Below are 13,832 nucleotides of genomic sequence, written 5' to 3'. Positions count from 1 at the left end.
TATTGTTCTGGTATAAGCAGACCTATACTGTTTTAACTTTATTAAGTATAACAACTTGAGACCCATGAAGGGCAGTGGGTCTATGAAGGTCATAAAGATGCCACACCGCAACAACATTAGATAACTGTCAACCAGCTCAATTTAAGTACCATATACAAACTTTTTACAGCACAATGGACACAACATAAATGATATACATGTTGGAACTTTTAATGTTGTTATTGTATTATTGTTTTTATCCAGTTTTTTGTTAGGGCACAAAAAGTTTTAAATACAGTCTTTTACATGCATGTGATTTTAATCTGGAAGCTGAAGAAGATAATTTTAATTCTCGAAACATTTGCTTATATATATTTATATATACAGTATTTGATAGTTTAATATACATACTAGATTTTGAATTGTATTGACAAGGCGGACCTTGAAATAAGTAATAACAGTAATTAAGTCAATACAGACCATTCACGGCCATCGCGGTCAAGCTAATAGGTACAGCACCTAGTAACGCATATCCTTTGCCTACAGCAGCAGCACATCCTGTGACTACAGGTTGGAGGATGTTGTCTCTGTATACCAAACCGATCATGTTAGCCTGGATAGAAATCAGAGCTCTACATTGACCAAACAACATCCCAACTTGCTGCTGTTCCATCTCTCACTGGGTAGTCTCCTCACTCTAATGTTCCTGTGCAAGCTTACGGAGACATCAGAAAAGAGCGTATGCTTTCACAGCTCCTGATGCCATGGTCTATGACTATGAGTTGTTGCCCACCTCATACGAAATGCCCTTTGGCATGGTTTAAGAGCTTTTGGTACAGGCCTCCTTTGTAACATGCCTCCATCGTGCAGCTGATTTTGCACTCTCTGATCTGACACATTCATTCCAGTGGCCCTCTGAAGTACTGCATAGAACGAGGTGATAGTAGTAGTAGTGGGTCTACGACATGCTGAAAGCAACAAACAGCCATCCTTCCTGCGAGTTGTTTTGTGGGCATCCCGTCCCTTACTGTTCAGCAACCGTTCCTGTCTCTGAAAACTTTTTCAAAACCCAGAAACCATCACTCTGACTCACTCCAACACCAGCAGTGACATCAATTAGCTGCCATCCTTCTTGCAGCAATGTCACAATTCGAATAGTCAATAGCAGAAATTGATATGCCATGTTACCTCAGTTCTACACGTGCTGTCTATACACCACCGACCTTACAAGAGATGCTGCTAAATTAACCAATACATATTGGACAAATATTAAACCCAATCTGGGTTTAGTGTCACTGTGTGTCTGAAACATTAGCTTCCAGTGCACAACGTAAACATGTTTGAGGTACTGTGGCATACACCATGAGAAATTGTAATATACAGCCGTAACTGGTTAGGACGTTTTTGTGGGGACCGAAAAAAAAGTCATAAAGAGGGAATGTACTAAAAAATGAAAAACAATTATGCTGTTAAAAAATTTAAGGTTAGGTTTGAACATTAAAATAATTATGATGAAAACAACGAAAAAAGTGTTTACAATTATAATTAATGAAATAAATAAATAAATAAATTCAGTAATACGTTAAGAACACCAACAGAGTAAAATATCAAAGCAAAATGTTCTTAGAGACGCAAACTATATACATTGCTTACAATTATGTTCCATGTGTGGATTAACATCCGCTTTCTCAATAAACTTTAATTTTTCATCATTTATAAACTGTCTAGCTTTCTTCTTCTTCATAACTGAATGTCCTGCAAACCACTATGCGTATGTACGTTGTTACACAACTCACCAAGACGTCAGCTGTATGCGTACATACAGTATGGTTAATTTACATACGTTGTTACACAATTCACTTACGAACATAAAATTAAGCACCAACACGTCTCACACGTTACTGTTCACTATCGAAACAAACACAGGTCCACATTAATGACTGGCTTGAGACTGACACTCCCTGCAGCTGTAAGCCAACACGCTACCATGCTCCGGGGCCGTGAAATTAAGTTCTATACTGAATCCTTACCCAGACCAGTCGTCGCTGGCACACTGTGCGTGCAACACGGCCAGGAACGCTAATTTAAATTTCTTATGGTTGGAGTTACTAACATACTAAAGAGTTATGTAAATGTGCTATCCAGCTTTCTTTAGCATATATTTAATAACAGTAGCCTCCATGACTCAGGCAGCAGCACGCCAGCCTCTCACTGCTGGGTTCCATGGTTCAAATCCTGGCCACTCCATGTGGGATTTGTGCTGCACAAAGCAGAGGCAGGACAGATTTTTCTCCGGGTACTCCGGTTTTCCCTGTCATCTTTCATTCCAGCAACACTCTCCAATATAATTTCATTTCATCTGTCATTCATTAATCATTGCCCCAGAGGAGTGCGACAGGCTTCGGCAGCCGGCACAGTTCCTATCCTCGCCGCTAGACAGGGGCTTCATTCATTCCACTCCTGATCCGGTCGAATGACTGGAAATAGGCTGTGGATTTTCATTCATTTCATATTTAATAACACATGGACTGGGACTTTGGAATAATGACAAAATAACGAGGGAAACGCGCTAGAGAGGAACATCTTAACCAGTTTCGACTGAACTGTATAACATGTGGAGATGCTCCTCCTCTTACTGAAAACACTAATGCTGTACATTACCTGGAAACCATACTGCATGAGCACCATATTGGCCGGCAATCTTATGCTGTGTTGTTGCTGAAGCTGTACGCTGTTACTGCACAGGAGAATGGTCACAGTGGGAGCTGCGTCCAATAGGTGCCATAGCTCCTGTAGAGGTATTCCTACCTCCTCCTCACTGCCACCATCGCCTGAACGTAGCAGCAGACTGCTCAGCTTCGGACCGATATGAACACAGCTGGAACAAGGAAACATTGCTTTCAAGCAAATATGACTTTGAAACAATAACTTGGACTTTTCAGTCAGTTTACATGTGATCAAATTCACAATCACTTTAGTTGAAGGTCAAAAGAGAAAAGAGAAAGAAAATTAGTAGGGTAAATGTTCCAGTAAATGGCCATTTAAGGACATTATTGCATTTAATCATTCAAATTAATGATCTAAGATACAAAGTGCTACGGAGTTTTTGTGGACTGCAGAGGTGAAAGAAGGTGCAGGCATGAATGGGTCTCTCTACTACAATCAAAAGATTAATTAAAAGCTTTAAAAATCAAGGTTATATTTCTTTTGGACCTTTTTTCTTTCTTCTTTTTCTTCCAAATGCAAGATATTAACTAAACGAGACGCTCAGCGACAGTACAAGATTTCAGGTACAGTAGCTTGAATACAATTTCACAAGTGTTATTTGAGCACTATTGCTGCATACACTCAGAAGTTAAGGAGACAGGCCTCCCCATTTCATTTACAGAGAATATCTACAAGAATAGGAAGAGCATCTATGCTCTAAGAATTGTATAGGAGATGGAGCTCCAAACCTAATACTATTACAACCCAAGCATCTTTGCTCACCGAAAATTTACAGTTTCCAGGCCTCTCGAGGCACAACCTATATTTAATGGTTCAAACAGATTTCACTGTCTTCAACACTCAACAGTTTAACCACTTAACAGAAATAAATAAGTTTAACAGGAGTATTGAATACTCATTCTACTGGGCCTTGGTGGGAAGAAAACAAACACAGGTTAAAGGTACTGGCCCAAAAATCAAAATGATGTGGAGGCAGACTTTACTCTCCTAGAAATGTGCACACAAGATTAAAACCCTATTTGGGCTTCTGGCTCGAAGTTTACAGAGGCCAATCCTATTCTACTGAGGTGACCAGATGGAGAAAATTTAAGTTACAAGGCTACAGATAGGAAACAGTCACCAAAACATTGTCACCTCAAATACAAGTTGATACGGAAGTCGACAGGGTGTCGCACTCTCTATTCCTGAATTTCAGCTAAGTTATTAGGCTAGTTTGAGATTTACATTTGAAGAAGTAGTTTACATTATTGTTGATGGGAAATTAAAGACAGGAAACCTTCCCCTTGGGTTAACTTTCAGAGGCTATCACCTAGTTAGAACATGGCTGCCATTACCTTATTGTGCTGAACTGCTTGATGAAGGGCGAAACGCCACCGCTTCCACTATTAGCACACACTCAGATCACTGGACAATCAAGAAGACAAGACAGCTCGAAAAATTCCCAGCTTTTATACCCGAGGGGAAGGTTCGAGAGAGATCTGGACTAACACCCGACACACCCCCAAATTTTATTGGATAATTAAATATGTAGATGAAAGCACTGATTGGTTGAAAGATAAACACAGGAAATTTCCTATTGGCCACTTTTGAAGTTGGCAGAAGGAGGTCGAAATGTTGACAACTTTAACATACCAAAAACAAAAGACAATCAACTCAGTGTAGTAAACCTAGAAATACAAAATTACTTTATCACTTTAGTGGTGACATCTGTTGACCAACGTCCAAACTTCTTGTACTAGTTGTTTCAAGTTTTAAGAGTAAGATGTCAGTTCACAAGGCGCTTGATTTGAATGCACGGGGTGGGTGTTCCCTCATGGTACACAAAGTATCCCTCATTTATATCTGAAGAATGAGGACTTGAATTATTTGGTTTAGTACCCTGAAATACAAATATGAGCATACCTGTCAACTTTTAGAAATAAAAAATAGGAAGATTTTTAATTCTTGGATTCAAACAATCAATCAATCAATCAATCAATCAATCAATCAATCAATCAATCAATCAATACTGATATGCATTTAGGGCAGTCGACCAGGTGGCAGATTCCCTATCTGTTGCTTTCCTAGCCTTTTCCTAAATGATTTCAAAGAAATTGGAATTTTATTGAACATCTCCCTTGGTAAGTTATTCCAATCCCTAACTCCCCTTCCTATAAATGAATATTTGCCCCAGTTTGTCCTCTTGAATTCCAACTTTATCTTCATATTGTGATCTTTCCTACTTTTATAAACGCCATTCAAACTTATTCGTCTACTAATGTCATTCCACGCCATTTCTCCGCTGACAGCTTTATCACATATCATCACGGTCTAGGCGAAAAAAGGTCAGGAGTAAAAGCGTACATATCTCCAATTACAATGCAAACTGACCATTAAATTTAAAATCTTAAATTAAGAAAACATAAAAATGGTTACAAGAAAATGTACCTAATCATTCTCAGTTATGACATATCCGAATAATACCATATTTACTTGCATGTTAGACCCCTATTTTTTTCCCACTTTTACAGCCAAAAATAGTAAAGGGGGGTCCAATACGTGATAACCTCAAAATTTTGTGCAGTGAACACATGACTTCTAGGCTATAAAGAGCTATAAATTGTACGTGTAAACATTCTTTTTTTTTTTTTTTTTCCTAGTTGCTTTACGTTGCACTGACACAGATAGGTCTTATGGCGACGATGGGACAGGGAAGGGCTAGGAGTGGGAAGGAAGCGGCCGTGGCCTTAATTAAGGTACAGCCCCAGCATTTGCCTGGTGTGAAAATGGGAAACCACGGAAAACCATCTTCAGGGCTGCCGATAGTGGGGTTTGAACCTACTATCTCCCGAATACTGGATACTGGCCGCACTTAAGTGACTGCAGCTATCGAGCTCGGTTGTAAACATTCTATTCTATTATTTAACAAATTTAGAATGTATTTAAGTTATACTGGCTATTTTCATCAGAAGGCAGTATTTCTAAACGTAAAAAAACAATAAATGGTGAATATGACTTTTAGGCCTGCGGTACATGTAAAAGTCCGTTTTAGATACTCATATCACGTCATTCATTACATCTCATTAATTCCTCTGGTGAGGCTGACGTCAGGAAAGGCACACGGCCGTAAAAACTTGCTACGAAGATTCGTCTCACTTCATACTCGACCCCGTAGGAAAAAAGGATAAGTAATAATAATAATACGGACCAAAAACATGAAATTCATAACCATCAAAAAAGGATAAGGGTATCGTGTTATCATATAATTAAATATTGATACAAAAGAACTTAATGGCCAGTCATTTGTCTCTGTCAGTTTAGCAGTAGGCCTACCACACAGTTAACCTGATCACTGCTTTCATTTGAATATTATCGCCTTGCACCGTCAACTTCCCTGCCCTGATACCTGCGTGTCGGCATTTCAAGTGACGTCATCTTCACTACCATCTCGTCAGTCGCGTCAGCCATGCTTCATTCTTTTTGAGCCATGCACTGCAATCGAGAGCATACAAGGTCCCATCCTTCTGAACCTTCTTTATTTAATTTTGTTCCCGACTATAGAGTCTAAACAGTGTGAATCTATTCCCAAATGGTTTATGGAGATGGTCTCTGATATTCCCAGTTGGTGTATATGTAGCAGAAGCCACTCCTTCCGAATAAAGACATGCCAAACCATCAGCTGATAACTAGCGTATGTTACGAGTTGTACTTCCGAGTGTAATACATAGTAACTGGAAACATTCTTTTGGTAACTGCGGCTGTTGAAGCACAGACCCTTAGTTTTAAGAACATTTCATGTTTGTTCTCTACATTTATCACATCAGGATTTACGTAAACAGCTGTCCATGAGATAAGACAGACCACATTGTTTAGGTTAGGTATATAATAATAATAATAATAATAATAATAATAATAACAATAATAATAATAATATTATTATTTGCTTTATGTCCAACTAACTACTTTTACAGTTTTCGGAGACGCCGAGGTGCCGGAATTTTGTCCTGCAGGAGTTATTTTACGTGCCAGTAAATCTACTGACACGAGGCTGACGTATTTGAGCACCTTCAAATAACACCGGACTGAGCCAGGATCGAACCTGCCAAGTTGGGGTCAGAAAGCCAGCGCCTCACCGTCTGAGCCACTCGGCCCGGCGGTTAGGTATATTATCGCCCTGATAGTACCAAGAGTTCCTCAAATAAAAGAATAAAAATAAATCTACAGGTGTGGCAGTAATGCATTTTATTATCATAATGTTTAATTTTGTACATTTGTTGTCTCTTTTTAACGCATACCGGTACCCTAGTATGTTTTGTTTGGCGTCTCCGAAAATCGTTTAAAGTAGGCCTACGTGGGGACATAAAATTATTATTATTATTATTATTTGTTAGGTACATTGGCGAGTAAAACAATCGTTTTAATTGGATAGCTTTTATCACATTTTAAACTTACTTCTCTCCAAATATAGGTATACCTATACTGACCCGAGTTACAAGATTTTAAACGACCACTTTGTTAATGGTCTCGCCTGGTGGGGTATAAATAGCAACAACCGCGAATATTTCTCAACTAAAGTAAACTTGTTTCCTCATCCCGAGGTGGTACAGCTCTTTTCAGACACACCCCCGGTGGAGAGAAGTTACAGTACAAGCACTGCCATTCGTAAATATCTGGCAGTACGGTACCGGGAATCAAAGTCAGACTCCCGAGAACAGCAACTAATTGTGCTAACCATTAAGCTGGTGGATTATTATTAACTACAAAAAACAGACATATAGCATGACTGATGCATGCTTGCAATGAGCGGGTCGGACATGAAGCTAGGCCTATTCGCCTACAGTATTTATGCGACATCATCAGAGCTGCAGTAGACCTACGCTATGGAGGCGGACATTTCTTAACTACGAAACACAGATGTAGGTACCGCATGGATTCGACGCGTTTTCATTGCGTACGGTAGGTCGTACGGACTAAACTATTCACAAATTTGTGCGATGTCATCAGAGCTGCAATAAGACTTGTACCCTCTTCGAAGCGGAATCTTTGTTCTTCTCTGATGAATTACATTGGGGGTCTTATAGGCGAGATTTATTTTCTTCATTTTCTTCGTCTCGAAAAACCAGGGGGCGGGGGGGGGGGTCTAATATGCGAGGGGGTCTAATACAGGAGTAAATGCGGTAACAACAAAATGCATAATAGTTTCCTTTCTTAGACAGTAAAATGAAAGGAAATTTATAGGTATCTCTGGACACTTGGAGATAATGTTTGTTATATTTTTTGGCCATAACGAGAAGAGAAAACACCAGAAACTGTCACTGACACAACTCACTGAAATACGCAAAACTACCACATACAAAACAATTCAATATGTCCCATACATTATTAATATAAGACTTTGACAGTGTGTGGGGGGAAAGCAGCACAGAAACGCAAGGAAAAAACACGTGGCCTACACCACCAACGAAACACGCACAGAAATTTGTGCAATGTCATCAGAGCTGCAATAAGACTTGTAAATGCGACGAAGCGGAATCGTTGTTCTTCTCTGACAAATCATGTTGGGGGGCGGGTCTTATGTGCGAGATTTATTTTTTTAATTTTCTTCGTCTCGAAAAGCCAGGAGGGGGAGTCTAATATGTGAGGGGGTCTAATACACGAGTAAATACAGTAATTTAGCAAGCTCTGAGAACAAAGGTTTTATTTCAATATAGAGTAAGCTGAGTTTCAAAAAAAAATGATGCTGTTACCACATTTACTGCAAGGTTGTAACAGACATACAGACAAAAAAACTGAACTGATCATACTTTCGACTTCTGTATGAAGTATGAGGCCAAAAATTTTAAATGTGCAGACAGAATTATAATTTTATTTAGGAAGAAAAAAAGTCATGGTACTACACCAAATTGAAACTATGGTGAATATACACATACACCAAGTTAAGAAAGATACGTACAAACCTTACCTCAGATTCGGGAAGTTCGCGACTACCTCTCGAAATATGGGCCACATGTCTGCCAAGTCGTGGAAAGTAACCTGAGGATCCACATCAAGGACAGGCAACAGACTGATGAATCGGTCTTGGCAGTAGCGGTCAATTGTGATCATTTTCCTGCAAAAATCAGGTAATATTAATTGTAAGTAAGAAATAAGGATCTTCAGGTCCGGTTGGTTCTGAGGTTGTCCATAAGAGAGTCAAAACTATTGTGTGTTACCAATCATACGTAAATATACTCCACATGGAATAGAATTAAGTGAAAATTATACACATTAGTGATATAACAAGAAAGTAAATCTTTGTTTTGTTTTTAATTTATTTATTCTGCCTCATACAAACAGGAATATCAGATACAGTAGAACCTCGATAATTTGAAATCGGTTAATTCAAAATCCCGCCTAATTCGAAGAAGGTCTCGTTCCCGGAAACATGAGATACAGTTTTGCATGTTATTTAAATTGTTTAATTCGAAATATGGATAATTCGTAATTCGAAGTACAATGTCGGCCCCATTACTGAAATTTAGACTTTTAATTCGAAACTGCCTTTACATTTTAAAACAGTAGTATGTTACAGAGTAATTTCAACTCGAAATTTATCCGCGTCATAATAGAACGCGTGTTCCGGAACGTGGAGTGGTACTAAGTTGAATGAAATCGGAATTCTTTTGTATTCAAACTTTTAAGGAACGCCGTAATATCACGCAGTGGGCAGTGTGCGGGAAAACAGAATCCGTGAACAATGGCGATGCCGACAGTTGACGAAAATAATAATAATTTTTTAAAAAAACGTGGCTCATATAATAAATTCGTAGGCACCGAACAATATTGTTATTGCCGATGAAACTGCATTACTTTATTTTAATGCGAGCCCAATCGATCATATGGTTTTAAAGGAGGAAGTGCCAGCCGAGGAATCGTACAAGTGTGAGGGATGGGAGTCATTGTAGTGCGTTGCAATGCACATGGAAGCGAGAAACTTTATCCCCTCGTCATAGGAAAGATCGATAAGCCACAATGTTATGGGCGTCGGGAACTTTCCATGCCAGTACAAAGCATCTAAAAATGCAAACAGTACAGAAATCCAAAAAATAATGCATTTGCACAGGGGAACCAGCATAATTTATCCCCGTCTTTGAATTGTGTGATATTTTACTTTCGTTGCATGAGGTTATGTTTGTAAGTTATTTACCCAAGTGCATTATTTGAATATTGTAAATGCACCTTGTTGGATACATGTTGGAAATAGATTTTTCCCATGGCATTTGAAAGGTTTAAACCGTGAATCGAGGTGATTGCATGTATTAATGAGTCTTAAAATACTTTGTGACGCGGCAAGTGTTTACATTTCTGAAGTACAAGAGAAGTGCCATGGCGGGAAATCGTACAAGGATAGTCATCGGAAAGTTCGATTTTAAGGACATCGGGCACTTTCTGTGTAAATACAAAGCATCTGAAATGCTTACAGTATAGTAATTCAATGAATAAAGTACTTGCACATGGGAGCCAGCATAGATTTCTCGTCTTTGAATCGTGCTTTTTTTTCTTTCTTTCGTTGCGTGAGGTTATGTTTGCCAGCGAGATATCCAAGTGCATTATTTGAATACTGTAAATGCACCTTCTTGCATACATTTTGGAAATAGTCTTTTTTCATGGCATTTGAAAGGTATAAACTGTGAATCAAGGTTAACTGCATGCAGTAACGGGCCTTAGAATATTTTGTAACGCAGCAAGGGTTGGTACTTCTGAATTGCGAATTGGCGGTTAATTCGAAATCACGTAATTCGAAGTCCGATTTTTGAGTCCCAACGACTTCGAATTAACGAGGTTTTACTGTACTTCATGTTTTGTGAAGACTTCGCACTCTTTCCACTGAAGATTCCATGCAGTGCATCTCATTTCACAAGGCATAAACATTAGGTTGCTCACAACAGGAATTCCTGCATTCGGTAGGCTTCGGCTATGTCACGAGAGAGAATCCACAAGGGGTAGCTGCCCTAGAACAAGGGGTACTGTACGGTAACAGCATCAAATGGATAATCATTTTTGCACTATTTATCCTACGATAAAATGAGCTTATATAATTTTGAATTTTTAAATTCCCTTGTTGCTCAGCTATCACCAATCTTTACATATATCGTATAAATGGTGATTTACCATTGACAATGAATCACATAAAATATCTAAACAAATATCTTTTAGAAACGAAACAAGAATACCAAAACGAAGGAAGAAATTAACAGAAAATTTTGTGACAAATCCTCGCGCACTAAAGAGTAACCCAATCACCTCCCAGCAACTAGCGGGTATGTGAGAGGGATCCCACCGACCTCCCTAAGAGTCTGGGCAGTAACCTCTGAGTAACAAGTGAGTTGTAGTTTTACTTTTATAGTTTTATGTTGCTTTCTATGATTTAGTGACCAGTTCTGTAATGAATAGCTCTTTCCTTATTCCAGTGTTATTCTGAGTCAGACTTGACTTAAGTCTTAGATTGCATATAAACATGCCTGGTATGAGGTGTAAGGTTGCTGTGCACAACAACAGCTGGGCAAAAACAAGGAAAGATTTTGAAGTAAATACATCGACGCTTATGCCTTGCCTCTGATGGAAGACATTCTAAAAACCAGGTGGCAAATTACATTATACAGTACTGGTATATTGACAAAGACTTACGGTTCTCTGGATGTGCACTTTAAACTTGCATCAAATACGATTTAGTTATAAAATTTTCTGAGTAAAACAAATCATGGTATTAAAAATTTCTTCACGTAATTGCCTCACCTTACTATTATTTTTTCTGAAAATGTTCATATAACAAGTGTGGCAATTATGCAGTGTTTAACGGTATTCAATAACAAAGTCTACATAGTGGTCGACTATAAAATTCCCAATCGATTCTCGACTTCCCGGCGGTATCAATTTTGGTCCAAATAATACTTACACTTCAGCTTTTCACTGTTAAATTTTTAAAACATACAGGGTGAACTTTAATAAAACCGACAAACTGCAGGGACTTATTCCTGAGTGGAAATGGAGGGTAAATGTCCTATGAATATGTGTCCGGAAATGCATCGCTGCGACGGTAGAGGGCACGGACGAATGAAATTTTCTCTGACTACTTGCAGTGTGTTTCTTCTGTTGAAGATGGTGTGATTGAAGCAGCGTACTGTCGGAAGCAGAATGGTCCGGTATTCATGTCGGGAACAAGCCGAGATGGTGTTTGTGTACGGCCAAGCCAATGGAAACGGTCGAGAGGCAGCACGGCTATACCAGAACAAGTACCCTCACAGACACCAACCACATCACACAATGTTACAAGTCATTTTTGGGCATTTGTGTGATCATGGGTCTTTTTAGACAGACGAACGTGCAGGGAGGCGGCGGACTGTGCGTACACCAGATCTGGAGGAACAAGTTCTACAGGACATTGAGACGAACCCTAGTACAAGCTCCAGGCAAGTGGCCCGCCAACATGGCGTAAGCCAGACTACGATTATGTGTATCCTGCATAACAACCGCTATTATCTCTATCACCTGCAACGAGTGCAAGGATTATCAGCAGCAGATTTCCCTCTATGGGAAGGATTTTGTCGGTGGTTTGCACCAGGCCATCACAGTTACGGGACTCTGTCGTCAGTCCTCTTTACTGATGAAGCAACCTTTACCAGAAATGGCATCGTCAATCTGCATAATCGTCATCTGTGGGCTACAGAAAATCCCCAGGGAAGTGTCTCACCAGCATAGGTTCAGCATTAATGTTTGGGCAGGGATTCTTGGCGACCACATACTTGGACCTGTTATTATTCCACAACGCCTCAATGTAGGAACGTACCTGGACTTCCTGCAAAATACTCTGCCTGGATTGCTTGAGAATGTGCCTTTGGCAATAAGACAGGTTATGTGGTTTCTGCATGATGGAGCACCACCCCACTTCCGCATTACAGTTCGCCAACACCTCAACAACATCTTCCCCAGGCGCTGGATAGGACACGGAAGCCCTGTTGCACGGCCTCCTAGATCACCGGACTTAAACCCCCTGGATTTTTACCTCTGGGGACATCTGAAAACCGTTGTGTATACTGAACCAATTCCTGATGTGCAGACCCTTCAACAGCGTGTTCACAACGCCTGTGACGCTATTCGGCGAGAGGCTGGAATGTGCGAAAGAGTGAGGCAATCCAAGATACAATGTCTGGACGCGTGCATTGCAGCCCATGGAGGCCACACTGAACATCTGCTGTGACGTGGATGCGATTCAGCTATGTACTGTGTTCCGGGACTATTTGGTGTCATTGCACGCACACCGTCCATTCCTGGACACATGTTCATAGAACATTTTTTCCTCCATTTCCAGTTGAGAATCAGCCCCTGCAGTTTGTCGGTTTTATTAAAGTTCAACCTGTATAAAAGAAGCATCTGCATATATATACAACATGTGATTTAACATGTACATTTCTAGAACATGAGGTATTTAAAGCTAATTAACCACACTGTTTACATGTTTAAGGATCGTATTAAACATAATGTCTACAAACAAAAAATACAATTAAAAATATGTCAGAGAGCTATCACAGACTTGAAATAACACTCATCAATCTCAAGTCCCTCGGCACCTCCAATTGCTTTCTGTCAGTCAGAAGGTTAAAGTTTAATACTCACAACTCTAACTACAAAATCTGAACTGACAACTGGTTGAATGTTGATTCCCATTCCCTAGTCATGACAAAATAATACATATAAACTTTTCTTCTTTGAAAGGTAGACAAGTTTCACAAACCATGTGGCCCGCGACATCATTTTAAGGAATGTGAAGAAAATTTACAAAAAATATTTCACAGCTTGTTCAAAAATGTATTCATTTTTATACGGTGTCCTTTATAGACCCAAGTCAGAACTAATTCACTGTTCAATATTATTTCCTCTTCTAAGTATTCACTTGATCTGAATAAATTAATTTTAAGTTTTTAAAATTTAAAATCCAAATTTCACTCTTTTATGCAATTGTAAAACAGTGTTTTAAGCAATTAAATTCTCAAACCTTCATTTCACTTGAACTAAGCATATTATTTCATAATGGTATCTGTTCCATTTTCAGAATTTTCCAAAAACTGGTCTATTATTAAAGCGCAGCCGGCAATTTGGAAACCCCTGTT

General features: G+C 39.2%; 1 protein-coding gene across 1 annotated transcript in view; it reads right to left on the bottom strand.

The window, feature by feature from the left end:
• Nucleotides 1–13,832, bottom strand: part of LOC136883059 (uncharacterized) — a 106,168-nt gene that overhangs the window by 41,953 nt on the left and 50,383 nt on the right. Inside the window, exons 11-12 of the mRNA XM_067155206.2 lie at nucleotides 8,648–8,794; nucleotides 2,641–2,857 (exon numbers count right to left, since the gene is read on the bottom strand). Of these exons, the coding sequence (XP_067011307.1) occupies nucleotides 2,641–2,857; nucleotides 8,648–8,794 (364 nt within the window). The remainder of the gene's footprint in view (nucleotides 1–2,640; nucleotides 2,858–8,647; nucleotides 8,795–13,832) is intronic.

Source organism: Anabrus simplex, chromosome 11 (genome assembly GCF_040414725.1).
Source record: "Anabrus simplex isolate iqAnaSimp1 chromosome 11, ASM4041472v1, whole genome shotgun sequence".
NCBI classification, from domain to species: Eukaryota; Metazoa; Arthropoda; class Insecta; order Orthoptera; family Tettigoniidae; genus Anabrus; species Anabrus simplex.
The sequence above is the reverse complement of the archived record's forward strand: the minus strand, read 5'-3'. Positions and strand labels throughout refer to the sequence as shown.